At 46.3% G+C, this 17,894-nt stretch overlaps 1 protein-coding gene across 3 annotated transcripts in view; it reads left to right on the top strand.

Moving 5' to 3' along the window:
- The first annotated feature begins 3,831 nt into the window (after nucleotides 1-3,831).
- The window catches only part of LOC118373717 (oocyte zinc finger protein XlCOF6.1-like), a 37,414-nt gene continuing 23,351 nt past the window's right edge, over nucleotides 3,832-17,894 (top strand). For all 3 annotated transcript variants that reach the window (XM_052485797.1, XM_052485796.1, XM_052485795.1), the window contains exons 1-3: nucleotides 3,832-4,040; nucleotides 5,216-5,446; nucleotides 10,711-10,821. In XM_052485797.1, the coding sequence (XP_052341757.1) occupies nucleotides 5,347-5,446; nucleotides 10,711-10,821 (211 nt within the window). In that variant the 5' untranslated portion in view covers nucleotides 3,832-4,040; nucleotides 5,216-5,346. The remainder of the gene's footprint in view (nucleotides 4,041-5,215; nucleotides 5,447-10,710; nucleotides 10,822-17,894) is intronic.

The raw sequence follows: 17,894 nt of genomic DNA, 5'->3' as shown, positions 1-17,894 counted from the left end.
CACCTTAACATACAACATGCAATCCATCTGTTGACAAGGAATATGATCTTGTGTCTCTACTACCATTACTTCTTCAACTTCACTCCTTTCTTCCACTATTCTCAACGTCTCCCAACAGGACACTTCAGAAATTCGGGTGCATGTTCACCACCACCATTTCGGCATTTAGGATCAGCTGTTGTATAATACTCCTCTCATCTACATACACATGACACATTACTTTTTCAAAAATTTGTTATGTTCCAGCCTTATTTTAAAATTGATTAAATAGATTTTTTCCCCACATCAATCTACATACAATACCCCCATAATGACCAAGCAAAAACAGTGTTTTAGAACATTTTGGCACATTGATTTACAAAATAAAGTGAAATATCACATTTACATAAGTACACACCTGTATTTTTGGAGTTTCTGCCATTCTTCTCTGCAGAACCTCTCAAGCTCTGTCAGGTTGGATGGGAGCGTTGCTGCACAGCTATTTTCAGGTCTCTCCAGAGATGTTTGATCGGGTTCAAGTCTAGGCTCTGGCTGGGCCACTCAAGGACGTTCAGAAACCTGACCCGAAGCAACTCCTGCGTTGTCTTGGCTGTGTGCTTAGGGTCGTTGTCCTGTTGGAAGGTGAACCTTCATCCCATTCTGTGGTCCTGAGCGCTCTGGAGCAGGTTTTTCATCAAAGATTTCTCTGTACTTTGCTCCTTTCATCTCTGCCTCGATCCTGACTAGTCTCCCAGTCCCTACCACTGAAATACATCTCCACAGCATGATGCTGCCACCACCATACTTCACTGTAGGGATGGTGCCAGATTTCCTCCAGACGTGACGCTTGGCATTCAGGCCAAAACGTTCAATCTTGGTTTCATCAGACCAGAGAATCTTGTTTCTCATGGTCTGAGAGTCTTTAGGTGCCTTTTGGCAAACTCCAAGCGGGCTGTCATGTGCCTTTAACTGAGGAGTGACTTCCGTCTGGTCACTCTACCATAAAGGCCTGATTGGTGGAGTGCTGCAGAGATGGTTGTCCTTCTGGAAGGTTCTCCCATCTCCACAGAGGAACTCTGGAGCTCTGTCAGAATGACCATCGGGTTCCTGGTCACCTCCTTGACCAAGGCCCTTCTCCCCCGATTGCGCAGTTTGGCCGGGTGGCCAGCTCTAGGAAGAGTCTTGGTGGTTACAAACTTCTTCCATTTAAGAAAGATGAAGGCAAATGTGTTCTTGGGGACCTTAAATGCTGTAGAAATGTTTTGGTACCCTTCCCCAGATCTGTGCCCCGACCTCATGGCTTGGTTTTTGCTCTGACATGCACTGTCAAGAATGGGAACTTATATAGACAGGTGTGTGCCTTTCCAAATAATTTCCAATTGAATTGGACTCCAATCAAGTTGTATAAACATCACAAGGATCAATTGAAACAGGATGCACCTGAGCTCAATTTCAGGTCTCACAGCAAAGGGTCTGAATACTTATGTAAATATGTTATTTCTGTTTTTTATGTTGTATAAATTTGCTAAACATTCTAAAAAATCTGTTTTCACTTCGTCATTATGGGTTATTGTTTGTAGATTGATTTAAAAAATGTTTTAATCCATTTTAAAATAAGGCTGTAATGTAACAAAATGTGGAAAAAGGGAAGGGGTCTGAATACTTTCCAAATGCACTGTGTAGTGAAGAGGCGACTCCGGCATGCTGACCTTCTAGACAGAGTTTCTCTGTCCACTGTGTGTTATTTTGCCCATCTTAATCTTTTAATTTTATTGGCCAGTCTGAGATATGGCTTTTCCTTTCAACTCTGCCTAGAAGAGCAGCATCCCAGAGTCACCTCTTCACTGCTGACGTTGAGACTGGTGTTTTACGGGTACTATTTAATGAATCTGCCAGTTCAGGACTTGTGATGTGTCTGTTGCTCAAACTAGACACTCTAATGTACTTGTCCTCTTGCTCAGTTGTACACCAGGCCCTCCTACTCCTCTTTCTATTCTGGTTAGAACCAGTTTGCACTGTTCTGTGAAGGGAGTAGTACACATCATTGTATGAGATCTTCAGTTTCTTGGCAATTTCTCGCATGGAATAGCCTTCATTTCTCAGAATAAGAATAGACTGAGGAGTTTCAGAAGAAAGTTATTTGTTTCTGGTCATTCTGAGCCTGTAATCGAACCCACAAATGCTGATGCATCCAGATACTCAACTAGTCTAAAAGAAAGCCAGTTTTATTGCTTCTTTACTCAGCATGACAGTTTTCAGCTGCGCTACTGTAACATAATTGCAAAAGTGTTTTCTAATGACCAATTAGCCTTTTAAAATTATAAACTTGGACTGGCTAACACAACGTCCAATGGGAAAACAGGAGTGACGGTTGCTGACAATGGGCCTCCGTACGCTTATGTAGATATTCATTTATTTTCTATTTTAAATCATTCGTTTCCAGCTACAATAGTCATTTACAACATTAAAAATGTCTACACTGTATTTCTGATCAATTTTATGTTATTTTAATGGACAAAAACAAGGACATTTCTAAGTGACCCCAAACTTTTGAACGGTATTGTCCCAGTCAAAAGTTTGGACACATCTACTCATTGAAGGGTTTTTCTTTATTTTTACTATTTTCCACATTGTAGAATAATAGTGAAGACATCAAAACTATGAAATAACACATATGGAATCATGTAGTAACCAAAAAGTGTTAAAACATATCAAAATATATTTTAGATTCTTCAAAGTAGCCACCCTTTGCCTTGATGAGGGATTTGCACAATCTTGGCATTCTCTTAACCAGCTTCATGAGGTAGTCACTTGGAATGCATTTCAATTAACAGGTGTGCCTTGTTAAAAAAAGTTTATTTCTGGAAATTCTTTCCTTCTTTAATGCGTTTGAATCAATCAGTTGTGTTGTGACAGGGAAGGGGTGGTATACAGAAGATGGCCATATACCAAATAGGACTAAGTCCATATTATAGCATGACCAGCTCAAATAATCAAAGAAACGACAGTCCATCTTTTCTTTAAGATATGAAGGTCAGTCAATTCGGTTAATGTCAAGAACTTTGCAGTGCGGTCACAAAAACCATCAAGCGCGATGATGATACTGGCTCTCATGAGAACCGCCACAGGAAAGGAAGACCCAGAGTTACCTCTGCTGCAGAGGTTATGTTATATAAGTTCATTAGAGTTACCAGACTCCAGAAATTGCAGCCCAAATAAATGCTTCAGAGTTCAAGTAACAGACACATCTCAACTGTTCAGAAGAGACTGTGTGAATCAGGCCTTCGCGGTCAAATTGATGCAAAGAAACCACTACTAAAGTACACCAATAACAAGAAGAGACTTGATTGGGCCAAGAAACATGGTCACATTTCTGTTTAACCAGGCAAGTCAGTTAAGAACAAATTCTTATTTACAATGACTGCCTAGGAACTGCCTTGTTCAGGGACAGAGCGACACATTTTTACCTTGGCAGCTCAGGGATTCGATCTAGCAACCTTTCAGTTACTGTCCCAACGTTCTAACCACTAGGCTACATATTTTATGTATAAAATGAGGTGCAATTTAGAAGTAGCCCAAAAACATGTTTAATCGCCTCTGTCTAAGATATCCGATGGTCAACAGACCAATTAGTGCAAAATTGGGCTACCTGTGTTAACACAGCCTTAGAGAACTTGATGGTTAGGAATACTCTGGCTAAAGTCACTCCTTTTAATGTGTAATCAAAATATTGTTTAGTTTGAGGACTTCACACTTTCGAATGAGAATGATCCAGTATCACATTTTGTTATAAATGAAATGACCACAACCTGAGTAAGTATTATATGTGATTCACACTCCAGCACACAGGTGGCGACTGTCGGTCTACGTTTGTGTAGTTTGATACACGCCTAGTCTGTCGAAAAAGGAAAATGCGCATATTGCTATCTCTTTTGTGTGCGATCCTTTTGGAATAGATATCCACGCGTAAATAACCATTTATTCGTTGAACAATAAACACTTGATTCAAAATAAGCATTTTTAATTTGATTTTATTCCGTTTTAGCGAAGCAAGGCCTCAGGTAAGAACCTTACAGAGAAGTGTGTTGCAGCAGGGCAAATGGCCAGACAGGGCCTTCAGTTAGCGGACTAAATGTTAACTCAACTCGTAGCTAAAGTGAACAAACAATACATTAAAAACGGTCAACACGTACGTTTTCTAATAACAAAATGGGGAAATATGTAACGACCTAACGTTAGCTGAACCAAATGTGCTGTATCTAGCGGGAAATGGTGACTTAAAACCTGCACAAAATTCAGTTATGTCCCTCCCAGTTTCGTTTGCTTTGTTTTGCCTCATTACTTGGGAAGGTATTCATACCGCCGATTGGTAGATAAACGTTTCGTCCGCTGTGAAACGTGTTGCAACAAACAGTTTACTCAAAACGGGAAAATGTTCCGCAACGAAAACGACTTTACATTGAACAAATTTAGGTAGCTTAGGGTCCCTACCCGTTTCGCTCGATTTGATCTGTGTTAATTTGGCAATTAAACAAAAATCTAATTTGTATTTGTCACAAGCGTCGAATACGACAGGTGATCAACCTTACAGTGAAAAGCTTACTTACAAGCCCCTAATTAACCAACAATGCAGTTAAAGTATTTACTAAAATAAGCCGAAGTAAAAAATGAGAAATAGAAAAACAATTAAGGAGCAACAAAATAATAAATAGTGAGGCTATATACAGGGGGTACTGGTACAGAGTCAATGTACAAGTAACTGAAAAAAAAAAAATCCTTGTCTTGAAATAATCTGTTATTTTAGACCAAGTATGCCATGTACCTAATCTATCAACGCTTATTGGAGGTGCCAAAAAAATATGAATTTGGCTTATCAGACAATTATTTTCCTGTCGCTCGTAAATGTTTATTTAGACATTTTTGGGACGTACATTCAGGGCACGGCGGCAGTAAATGAAATGGAAGTTAACTGGGCTAGAGTTGTGACTCGTCATATATTCATTATCTCCTCCTCTGCCCATATACTGGTTCAGCTAAAAAAAACAAACCCGAATAATAGCTTGCTACCTTGCAATTTTAGACTTTATTTCTTAGTTTAGCCAGCAGAGGCCCCAATACAGTAAACTAAATTAGCATAGCAATGTTGATCAAATGACTGGCTACCTCAGAAAACAATGAATGTGTGCGCTAACTAGATAACAAGCCACCAAATGACATTTTTTCTTTTCTTTTACAGGTTGTTTATCTGGTCTTTACTTTAGGACGGCGAGGATAACCAGCCTGCCGCTCTCCTTCCACACTGAGCCCAAGCCTATACTGACTGGGTCCTGATTGTGACAAAGAAGTTCCCTGGGCACCGCAGGAGAGATGGCATCAGTGAAAGAAAGCAGTCAAACTCTCCGGCTGAATATCATCACAAAAGATATAGAAGAGGAAGTGAAGATTTGGGAATGCGATGATTACGCAGGTAACAGCAGGGTTTATCATGGGAATGTGATGATTACCCAGGTAACAGAGCAGGATTTATCATGGGGATAGGATGATTACGCAGGTAACAGCAGGGTTTATCATGGGGATAGGATGATTACCCAGGTAACAGAGCAGGATTTATCATGGGGATAGGATGATTACCCAGGTAACAGAGCAGGATTTATCATGGGGATAGGATGATTACGCAGGTAACAGCAGGGTTTATCATGGGGATAGGATGATTACCCAGGTAACAGAGCAGGATTTATCATGGGGATAGGATGATTACGCAGGTAACAGCAGGGTTTATCATGGGGATAGGATGATTACCCAGGTAACAGCAGGGTTTATCATGGGAATGTGATATTACCCAGGTAACAGAGCAGGATTTATCATGGGGATAGGATGATTACGCAGGTAACAGCAGGGTTTATCATGGGGATAGGATGATTACCCAGGTAACAGAGCAGGATTTATCATGGGGATAGGATGATTACGCAGGTAACAGCAGGGTTTATCATGGGGATAGGATGATTACCCAGGTAACAGCAGGGTTTATCATGGGAATGTGATATTACCCAGGTAACAGAGCAGGATTTATCATGGGGATAGGATGATTACGCAGGTAACAGCAGGGTTTATCATGGGGATAGGATGATTACACAGATAACAGCAGGGTTTATCATGGGAATAGGATGATTACGCAGGTAACAGCAGGGTTTATCATGGGAATGTGATGATTACGCAGGTAACAGAAGGGTTTATCATGGGAATGCAATGATTACCCAGGTAACAGCAGGGTTTATCATGGGAATGTGATATTACCCAGGTAACAGCAGGGTTTATCATGGGAATAGGATGATTACCCAGGTAACAGCAGGGTTTATCATGGTAATAGGATGATTACGCAGGTAACAGCAGGGTTTATCATGGGAATAGGATGATTACCCAGGTAACAGCAGGGTTTATCATGGGGATAGGATGATTACCCAGGTAACAGCAGGGTTTATCATGGGAATAGGATGATTACCCAGGTAACAGAGCAGGGTTTATCATGGGAATAGGATGATTACGCAGGTAACAGAGCAGGGTTTATCATGGGAATAGGATGATTACGCAGGTAACAGCAGGGTTTATCATGGGAATAGGATGATTACCCAGGTAACAGAGGAGGGTTTATCATGGGAATAGGATGATTACGCAGGTAACAGAGCAGGGTTTATCATGGGAATAGGATGATTACGCAGGTAACAGAGCAGGGTTTATCATGGGAATGTGATGATTACGCAGGTAACAGAGCAGGGTTTATCATGGGAATAGGATGATTACCCAGGTAACAGCAGGGTTTATCATGGGAATAGGATGATTACGCAGGTAACAGCAGGGTTTATCATGGGAATAGGATGATTACCCAGGTAACAGAGCAGGGTTTATCATGGGAATAGGATGATTACGCAGGTAACAGCAGGGTTTATCATGGGAATAGGATGATTACGCAGGTAACAGCAGGGTTTATCATGGGAATAGGATGATTACGCAGGTAACAGCAGGGTTTATCATGGGAATAGGATGATTACCCAGATAACAGCAGGGTTTATCATGGGGATAGGATGATTACCCAGGTAACAGAGCAGGGTTGATCATGGGAATGTGATGATTACCCAGGTAACAGAGCAGGGTTGATCATGGGGATAGGATGATTACCCAGGTAACAGAGCAGGGTTTATCATGGGAATGTGATGATTACCCAGGTAACAGAGTAGGGTTGATCATGGGAATGTGATGATTACCCAGGTAACAGCAGGGTTTATCATGGGAATGTGATGATTACCCAGTTAACAGAGTAGAGTTGATCATGGGAATGTGATGATTACCCAGGTAACAGCAGGGTTTATCATGGGAATGTGATGATTACTCAGGTAACACAGTAGGGTTGATCATGGGAATGTGATGATTACCCAGGTAACAGAGCAGGGTTTATCATGGGAATGTGATATTACCCAGGTAACAGAGCAGGGTTGATCATGGGAATGTGATATTACCTAGGTAACAGAGCAGGGTTTATCATGGGAATGTGATATTATCCAGGTAACAGAGCAGGGTTTATCATGGGAATAGGATGATTACCCAGGTAACAGCAGGGTTTATCATGGGAATGTGATATTACCCAGGTAACAGAGCAGGGTTTATCATGGGAATGTGATATTACCCAGGTAACAGAGCAGGGTTTATCATGGGAATAGGATGATTACCCAGGTAACAGCAGGGTTTATCATGGGGATGTGATATTACCCAGGTAACAGAGCAGGGTTTATCATGGAATTATCAAAGAATTGCTCAGAACTTTACGTTTAGAGGCAAATAAAATGACTAAAACGTTCTGCAATGTAAATTAGTTTCTATTGGACACATTTCAGGCGGGTCCCTCCCTGTTTTGTTGCGTTTGCTTCTGTTTACTTCCGTTTGGTTCCTTGAATAAACGGTTTCCATTGCAAAATGATCTGCATCAGGCCAAACTGTTTGCTACCGTGTGCACTAATGATTACACCCGGGCGTCTATCAACAGCTGTTACTCCAGTGTTGTTCTGGTTCTCAAGGGCCAAAGTGTCTGCTGGTTTTCATGTTTTCCTACTTTTAGTCAGAGACAGATTGGTTACATTATTTTCAAGATGTTATCTTATTTTTCACTTAGGACGCCTGGGATTAGGACACCTGGGGCTAAGTTAGGACACCTGGGGCTGGGGTTAGGACACCTGGGGTTAGGACACCTGGGGTTAGGACACCTGGGGTTAGGACACCTGGGGTTAGGACACCTGGGGTTAGGACACCTGGGGCTGGGGTTAGGACACCTGGGGTTAGGACACCTGGGGTTAGGACACCTGGGGTTAGGACACCTGGGGTTAGGACACCTGGAGCTGGGGTTAGGACACCTGGGGTTAGGACACCTGGGGCTGGGGTTAGGACACCTGGGGTTAGGACATGTGGGGATGGGACACCTGGGGTTAGGACACCTGGGGCTGGGGTTAGGACACCTGGGGTTAGGACACCTGGGGTTTGGACACCTGGGGTTAGGACACGTGAGGGTTGGGACACGTGGGGTTAGGACACCTGGGGTTAAGACACCTGGGGTTAGGACACGTGAGGGTTGGGACACGTGGGGTTAGGACACCTGGGGTTAGGACACCCGGGGTTGGGGTTAGGACACCTGGGGCCGGGGTTAGAACACCTGGGGCTGGGGTTAGGACACGTGGGGGTTGGGACATCTGGGGTTAGGACACCTGGGGTTGGGGTTAGGACACCTGGGGCCGGGGTTAGGACACCTGGGGTTAGGACGCCGGTGTGCCTGGGGTTGGGGCGCCTGGGGTTAGGACACGTGGGGTTGGGGTTAGGACACGTGGGGTTGGGGTTAGGACACGTGGGGTTGGGGTTAGGGCACGTGGGATTGGGGTTAGGACACCTGGGGTTAGGACACCTGGGGTTAGGACACCTGGGGTTTGGACACCTGGGGTTTGGACACCTGGGGTTAGGACACGTGGGGTTAGGACACCTGGGGCCGGGGTTAGAACACCTGGGGTTGGGGTTAGGACACGTGGAGTTAGGACACCTGGGGCCGGGATTGGGACGCCGGGGTTGGGACGTTGGGGTGCCTGGGGTTAGGACACGTGGGGTTGGGGTTAGGACACGTGAGGCTGGGGTTAGGACACGTGGGGCTGGGGTTAGGACACGTGGGGTTAGGACACCTGGGGCCGGGGTTAGAACACCTGGGGTTGGGGTTAGGACACGTGGGTAGGACACCTGGGGCCGGGATTGGGACGCCGGGGTTGGGACGTTGGGGTGCCTTGGGTGCCTGGGGTTGGGGCGCCTGGGGTTAGGACACGTGGGGTTGGGGTTAGGACACTTGGGGTTAGGACACGTGGGGTTGGGGTTAGGACACGTGGGATTGGGGTTAGGACACGTGGGGCTGGGACACCTGGGGTTAGGACATGTGAGGGTTGGGACACCTGGGGTTAGGACACGTAGGGTTAGGACACCTGGGGTTGGGGTTAGGACACCTGGGGTTGAGGTTAGGACACCGGGGTTGGGGTTAGGACACCTGGGGACGGGGTTAGAACACCTGGGGCTGGGGTTAGGACACGTGGGGGTTGGGACATCTGGGGTTGGGGTTAGGACACCTGGGGCCGGGGTTAGGACACCCGGGGTTAGGACGCCTGGGGTTGGGGTTAGGACACCTGGGGCGGGGTTGGGACGCTGGGGTGCCTGGGGTTGGGGCGCCTGGGGTTAGGACACGTGGGGTTGGGGTTAGGACACGTGGGGTTGGGGTTAGGACACGTGGAGTTGGGGTTAGGACACGTGGGGTTGGGACGCCTGGTGCTGGGATTAGGACACGTAGGGTTGGGGTTAGGACACGTGGGGCTGGGGGGCTGGGGTTAGGACACGTGTAGTTGGGACACGTAGGGCCTGGGGTTAGGACACGTAGGCTGGGAAACGTGGGGCTGGGGTTAGGATGCCTGGGGCTGGGACGCCTGGGGCTGGGAAACGTGGGGCTGGGGTTAGGACACCTGGGGCCGGGGTTAGAACACCTGGGGTTGGGGTTAGGACACGTGGAGTTGGGACGCCTGGGGCTGGGACATGTGGGGTTGGGAGCTGGGGCTGGGGTTGCACGGGGGGCTGGGATTAGGACGCCTGGGGTTAGGACGCCGTGGGGTTGGGACACGTGGGGACGACACGTGGGGTTGGGACGCCTTGCTGGGGACACACTGGGGCTGGGGTTAGGACACGTGGGGCTGGGGGGCTGGGATTAGGACACGTGTAGCTGGGACACGTAGGGCTGGGGTTAGGACACGTGGGGTTAGGACACGTGGGGCTGGGGTTAGGACGCCTGGGGCTGGGACGCCTGGGGCTGGGATTAGGACATGTAGGCTGGGGTTAGGACACGTGGGGCTGGGGTTAGGACACGTTGGGTTGGGGGCTGGGGTTAGGACACGTGGGGCTGCAAGTTAGGACCTTTTCCTTGTTCTCATTTACACAGAAGGGTCCAGAGGACGGCTGGGGTTAGGACACGTGGGGCTGGGACACGTGGAGCTGGGACGGCTGGGGTTAGGACACGTTGGGTTGGGACACCAGGCACATTTTAAAAGGACATACTTGGGTTATTTCGTTGCTCGCCAACCACTTTGCTACATGGTGTTAGTATCCATTTTATTTCCTCAAGTCAATGCAAGTCAACATAGTTGAACCTTTTCCTTGTTCTCATTTACACAGAAGAGAGTCCAGAGATGACGTCAGTGAAGATGGCAGACAGCAGTCAAACACTGGGGCTGAATGTCACCTTTAAAGAAGAGGAGAAGGATGACTTTGGGGAATCTGATCATGGTAAGAGCAGGTTTGATCTAGTTTTTTAGGCCCGTCAGGATCCAGGAACACATTAGTTGACTTCACAGTTTAAAGTCCCACTCCAGCTATTTAAAAAAAAAAAATAAGAAGACATTCCAAGTCAAATCACATTTTATTTGTCGCATACACATGTTTAGCAGATGTTATTGGTCACATACACATGTTTAGCAGATGTTATTGGTCACATACACATGTTTAGCAGATGTTATTGCGGGTGTAACGAAATGCTTGTAAATGCAGTGCATTTGAGGTTTTGAGCAAAATAGTTTTTATTTGATTTTTTTAAACAATTGCAAAATTCAAGAGTTTGTCAAGTCAAGGAGGTGGTCTGATATTATCGGTTTCACCTCTTTCTTGCGAGAACAATAGAGGGGCAATGTAGGACAATTGCGCCTTTAAAAAAATGTAACTAGGCAAGTCAGTTAAGAAATTCTTACAATGACGGCCTACCGGGGAACAGATGGTTAACTGCCTTGTTTAGGGGCAGAATGATAGATTTTTACCAGCTCTGGGATTAGATCCAGCAACCTTTCGGTTACTGGCCCAAAGCTCTAACCACTAGGCTACCTGCTGCCCTCACCAACCAGTGGCCACTTGATAACAAATGGCCCGAAACGGCAGCCTAATTCAGATATTTTTCTACTAATCGTTACAAATCAGATATGCTCTTAAGAAGATCTGATGTGACCCCACACACGCACACACACATTTGTGCTAAATCGGAGTACACCTGGATCACCTATTGAGGTGCTATTGTTAATGAAATCAGGTGCTACATTAGGCTCTAGGGAGGCTGGATTAGGCTCTAGGGAGGCTGGATTAGGCTCTAGGGAGGCTGGATTAGGCTCTAGGGAGGCTGGATTAGGCTCTAGGGAGGCTGGATTAGGCTCTAGGGAGGCTGGATTAGGCTCTAGGGAGGCTGGATTAGGCTCTAGGGAGGCTGGATTAGGCTCTAGGGAGGCTGGATTAGGCTCTAGGGAGGCTGGATTAGGCTCTAGGGAGGCTGGATTAGGCTCTAGGGAGGCTGGATTAGGCTCTAGGGAGGCTGGATTAGGCTCTAGGGAGGCTGGATTAGGCTCTAGGGAGGCTGGATTAGGCTCTAGGGAGGCTGGATTAGGCTCTAGGGAGGCTGGATTAGGCTCTAGGGAGGCTGGATTAGGCTCTAGGGAGGCTGGATTAGGCTCTAGGGAGGCTGGATTAGGCTCTAGGGAGGAGGCTGGATTAGGCTCTAGGGAGGCTGGAGGCTAGGGAGGCTGGATTAGGCTCTAGGGAGGCTGGATTAGGCTCTAGGGAGGGAGGCTGGCTGGATTAGGCTCTAGGGAGGCTGGAGGCTAGGGAGGCTGGATTAGGCTCTAGGGAGGCTGGATTAGGCTCTAGGGAGGCTGGATTAGGCTCTAGGGAGGCTGGATTAGGCTCTAGGGAGGCTGGATTAGGCTCTAGGGAGGCTGGATTAGGCTCTAGGGAGGCTGGATTAGGCTCTAGGGAGGCTGGATTAGGCTCTAGGGAGGCTGGATTAGGCTCTAGGGAGGCTGGATTAGGCTCTAGGGAGGCTGGAGTGGGTCTTCAACACTATAATTGCTAAAGTGAACAATGCATAATTATGGAATCTCCAATTGTGAATGAATAACAGGATAGTCCATTCTATTGTATTGGTACATGTGACCGACCCAGCTCAAATCGGTCTTATGAAACAACATTTGAAATGGATTATAATATTTTTTTTTACATTGGGATAAAAGTAGAGCTACAACATTGTATATCATACACTACAGTTGAGGAACAATGGGAAAGTAATTCTGTTTCGAACCTTGTAAACTCACTTTTGAGAAAATGGCCTTTGAATGCTTTGATACCTCCTGGAGAGCTCTTCTTTGTCAACACCCATTCAGCATTAATCACACCTTCTTAAGCCTTAGCGCCACCCATCTCTTTAATGATTCACATGTGAGGTCATGTGCTCAACAGTGAGTAGTGTAGTAAAGATTAAGACTAAAAGTAGTAGCCTACAATAAGGAACAATTCTAGTTAAACAGTGTCCAGATAAAAATATTTTATAAATATTGCATAGTAGAAATAGATATTGTCAATATAAATATACAGTACAAACAATATCACTATCAGTGATAGATGAGGTAGTGTTATGTATACAATCAGACTGTTTTGCTAGCACAGACTGGAATATGTTCTGGGATTCTTCTGATGGCATTGAGGAGTACACCACATCAGTCACTGTCTTGATCAATAAGTGCATTGAGGACGTCGTCCCCACAGTGACTGTACGTACATACCCCAACCAGAAGCAATGGATTACAGGCGACATCCGCGCTGAGCTAAAGGCTAGAGTTGGCGCTTTCAAGTTGCGGGACTCTAACCTGGAAGCTTATAAGAAATCCTGCTATGCCCTCTGACGAAACATCAAACAGGCGAAGCGTCAATACAGGGCTAAGATTGAATCGTACTACAACGGCTACAATGTATGTCAGATGTGACAGAGTTTGCAAACTATTACAGACTACAAAGGGAAGCACAGCCGCGAGCTGCCCAGTGACGCGAGCCTACCAGACGAGCCAAATCACTTCGAGGCAAGCAACACTGAGGCATGCATGAGAGCATCAGCTATTCCGGACGACTGTGATCACGCTCTCTGTAGTCGACGTGAGTAAGACGTTTAAACAGGTCAACATACACAAGGCCGTGGGGCCAGACGGATTACCAGGACATGTTCTCCGGGCATGTGCTGACCAACTGGCAGGTGTCTTCACTGACATTTTCATCATGTCCCTGATTGAGTCTAATAACAACATGCTTCAAGCAGACCACCATTGTGTTCTTGGGCACAGGGACTAAGGTAACCTGCCTAAATGACTACAGACCCGTAGCACTCACGTCCATAGCCATGAAGTACTTTGAAAGGCTGGTAAAGGCTCACATTAACTCCATTATCCCAGAACCTCTAGACCCACTCCAATTTGCATACTGCTCAAACAGATTCACAGATGATGCCATCTCTATTGCACTCCACACTGCCCTTTCCCACCTGGACAGAAGGAACACCTACGTGAGAATGCTGTTCATTGACTACAGCTCAGCATTCAACACCATAGTGCCCTTCAAAGCTCATCACTAAGCTAAGAATCTTGGGACTAAACACCTCCCTCTGCAACTGTATCCTGGACTTCCTGACGGGCCACCCCCAGGTGGTAAGGGTAGGTAGTAAAACATCTGCCATGCTGATCCTCAACACTGGAGCCCGCAGGGGTGCGTGCTCAGTTCTCTCCTGTACTCCCTGTTCACCCACGACTCCAACACCATTAAGTTTGCAGACGACACAACAGTAGTAGGCCTGATCAACGACGAGACTGCCTATAGGGAGGAGGTCAGAGACTTGGCGCCGACAGAGATGGCTGCCTCGCTTCACGTTCCTAGGAAACTATGCAGTATTTTTTTTTATGTGTTATTTCTTACATTGTTATCCCAGAAAATATTAGGTTTTATTACATACAGTCGGGAGGAACTATTGGATATACAGTGGGGCAAAAATGTATTTAGTCAGCCACCAATTGTGCAAGTTCTCCCACTTAAAAAGATGAGGCCTGTAATTTTCATCATAGGTACACTTCAACTATGACAGACAAAATGAGAAGAAAAAAAATCCAGAAAATCACATTGTAGGATTTTTAATGAATTTATTTGCAAATTATGGTGGAAAATAAGTATTTAGACAGAGATTGTAAAGTTCTTTGTTTCACGGAAACATGGCTCACTCACGCCGACAGAAACAAACATCTCTCTGGTAAGAAGAAGGGTGGGGGTGTATGTCTTATGATTAACGATACGTGGTGTGATCATAACAACATACAGGAAATCAAGTTCTTTTGTTCACCTGACCTAGAATTCCTTACAATCAAATGCCGACCGCATTATCTACCAAGAGAATTCTCTTCGATCATAATCACAATCATGTATATCCCGCCCCAATCAGACACATTGACAGCCCTGAAAGAACTTCATTTGACTATGTAAACTGAAAACCACATATCCTGAGGCTACATTTATTGTAGCTGGGGATTTTAGGCTAATCTGAAAACAAGGCTCCCTAAATTTTATCAGCATATCGATTGCGCGACTGCAGCCAACGTGAGTAAAACATTTAAAAGTGTTAACCCTTGCAAGGCTGCCGGCCCAGACGGCATCCCCAGCCACATCCTCATGCGCTGACCAGCTGGCTGGTGCGTTTACTGACACATTTACTGACACTGACACATTACTGACACATGTGGGAACATCTCAGTCTGCTGTTCCCACATGCTTCAAGAGGGCCAACACTGTTCCTGTTCCCAAGAAAGCGAAGTAATTTAGCTCAGTTTCCTATCACCCCGTAGCACTCACTTCCGTCATCATGAAGTGCTTTGAGAGACTAGTCAAGGACCATATCACCTCCACCGTACCTGGCACCCTAGACCCACTCCAATTTGCTTACTGCCCCAATAGGTCCACAGACGACACAATCGCAATCACACTGCCCTAACCCATCTGGACAAGAGGAATGCCTATGTAAGAATGCTGTTCATCAACTACAGCTCAGCATTGGGTCTCCCTGGGTCTCGACCCCGCCCTGTGCAACTGGGTCCTGAACTTCCTGACAGGCTGCCCCCAGGTGGTGAGGGTAGGTAACAACATCTCCACCCGCTGATCCTCAACACTGGGGCCCCACAAGGGTGCATTCTCAGCCCTCTCCTGTACTCCCTGTTCACCCATGACTGCGTGGCCATGCATGCCTCCAACTCAATCATCAAGTTTGCAGACGACACACAGTGGTAGGCTTGATTACCAACAATGACGAGACGGCCTACTGGGAGGAGGTGAGGGCCCTCGGAGTGTGGTGTCAGGAAAATAATCTCACACTCAACGTCAACCAAAGAAAGGAGATGATCGTGGACTTCAGGAAACAGCAGAGGGAGCAGCCCCCTATCTACATTGACGGGACAGTAATTTTTTTTGCCTTTCCTCTGACACCGCCAAGTATATAGGTCCTGGATGGCAGGAAACTTGGCCACAGTGATGTACTGGGCTGTACGCACTACCCTCTGTAGCGCCTTAAGGTCAGACGCCGAGCAGTTACCATACCAGGCGGTGATGCAACCAGTCTTTTCATGCTCTCGATGGTGCAGCTGTAGAACTTTGAGGATCTGGGGACCCATGCCAAATCTTTTCAGTCTCCTGGGGAGGAAAAGGTGTTGTCGTGCCCTCTTCACAACTGTCTTGGACCATGATAGTTCGTTGGTGATGTGGACACCAAGGAACTTAACTCTCAACCCGCTCCATTACAGCCCCGTCAATGTTATTGGGGGCCTGTTCGGCCCACCTTTTCCTGTAGTCCACAATCAGCTCCTTTGTCTTGCTCACATTGAGGGAGAGGTTGTTGTCTCTCTGACCTCACTATAGGCTGTCTCATCGTTGTCTGTGATCGGGCCTACCACTTGTGTTGTCAGCAAACTTGGTGTTGGAGTTGTGTTTGGCCTCGCAATTGTGGGTAACAAGGAGTACAGGAGGGGATTAAGCCTTCACCCCTGAGGGGCCCCAGTGTTGAGGATCAGAATGGCGGATGTGTTGTTTCCTACCCTCACCACCTGGGGGCGGCCCGTCATGAAGTCCAGGATCCAGTGGCAGAGGGAGGTGTTTAGTCCCAGGGTCCTTAGCTTAGTGATGAGCTTTGTGGGCACTATGGTGTTGAACTATGAGCTGTAGTCAATGAACAGCATTCTCACATAGGTGTTCCTTTTGTCCAGGTGAGAAAGGGCAGTGTGGAGTGCGATTGTGTCATCTGTGGATCTGTTTGAGTGGTATGCGAATTGGAGTAGGTTTAGGGTATCTGGGAGGATGCTGTTGATGTGAGCCATGACCAGCCTTTCAAAGCACTTCATGGTTACTGACGTGAGTGCTACGGGGCGAAAATCATTTTGGCAGGTTACCTTAGTGTTCTTGGTTACAGGGACTATGGTGATCTGCTTGAAACATGTAGGTATTACAGACTCCGTCAAGGAGATGTTGAAAATGTCAGTGAAGACACTTGCCAGTTGGTCCATGCATGCTTTGAGTACACATCCTGGTTATCCATCTGGCCCCGTGGCTTTGTGAATATTGACCTGTTTTAAAGGTCTTGCTCACATCAGCTACCGAGAGTGTTATCACACAGTTGTTAAGAACAGCTGGTGCTCTCATGCATGCGTCAGTGTTGCTTTCCTCGAAGCGAGCATAAAAGGCATTTAGCTCATCTGGTAGGCTCGCGTCACTGGGAAGCTCGCTGCTGGGTTTGACTGAGGTATACTCCTCAATGCCATTTGTAGCTGACCACTTCCATATTGAGCGAGTCACTGGTAGTTCCTGCTTTAGTTTTTGCCTGTAAGCAGGAATGAGGAGGATATAGTTATGGTCAGATTTGTTAAATGGATGGTGAGGGAGAGATTTGTGTGCATCTCTGTGTGGAGTAAAGGTTATCTAGAGGGTTTTTTTCTCCTCTGGTTGCACATGTGACATGCTGGTAGAAATGAGGTAAAATGGATTTAAGTTTGCCTGCATTAAAGTCCGCGGCCACTAGGGGTGCCGCTTCTTGATGAGCATTTTCTTGTTTGTTTATGGCCTTCAACAGCTGGCTGAGTGCAGTCTTAGTGGCAGCATTGGTGTGTGGTGGTAAATAGACGGCTACGAATAATATAGATGAGAACTCTTGGTAGATAGGTTGGTCAACAGCTTATCATGAGGTACTCTACCTCAAGACTTATTTAATATTAGACATCACACACCAGCTGTTCTTGACAAATAAACAAACACCCCTCGTCTTACCAGACATAGCTTCTCTGTCCTGCCGGTGCATAGAAAATCCCGCCAGCTCAATATTATCTGTGTCGTCGTTCAGCCACGACTCAGTGAAATATAAGATATTGCAGTTGGTTGTGTAATCTTGATCGTACGACATCCATTTTATTTTCCAATGATTGCACGTTGGCCAATAGAAAGGATGGCAGTGGGAGTTTACTCACTCGCCTATGAAT

This window comes from Oncorhynchus keta, chromosome 29, assembly GCF_023373465.1.
Source record: "Oncorhynchus keta strain PuntledgeMale-10-30-2019 chromosome 29, Oket_V2, whole genome shotgun sequence".
NCBI lineage: Eukaryota > Metazoa > Chordata > Actinopteri > Salmoniformes > Salmonidae > Oncorhynchus > Oncorhynchus keta.
Note: the sequence above shows the minus strand (reverse complement) of the source record. Positions and strands in the feature narration are given on the sequence as shown.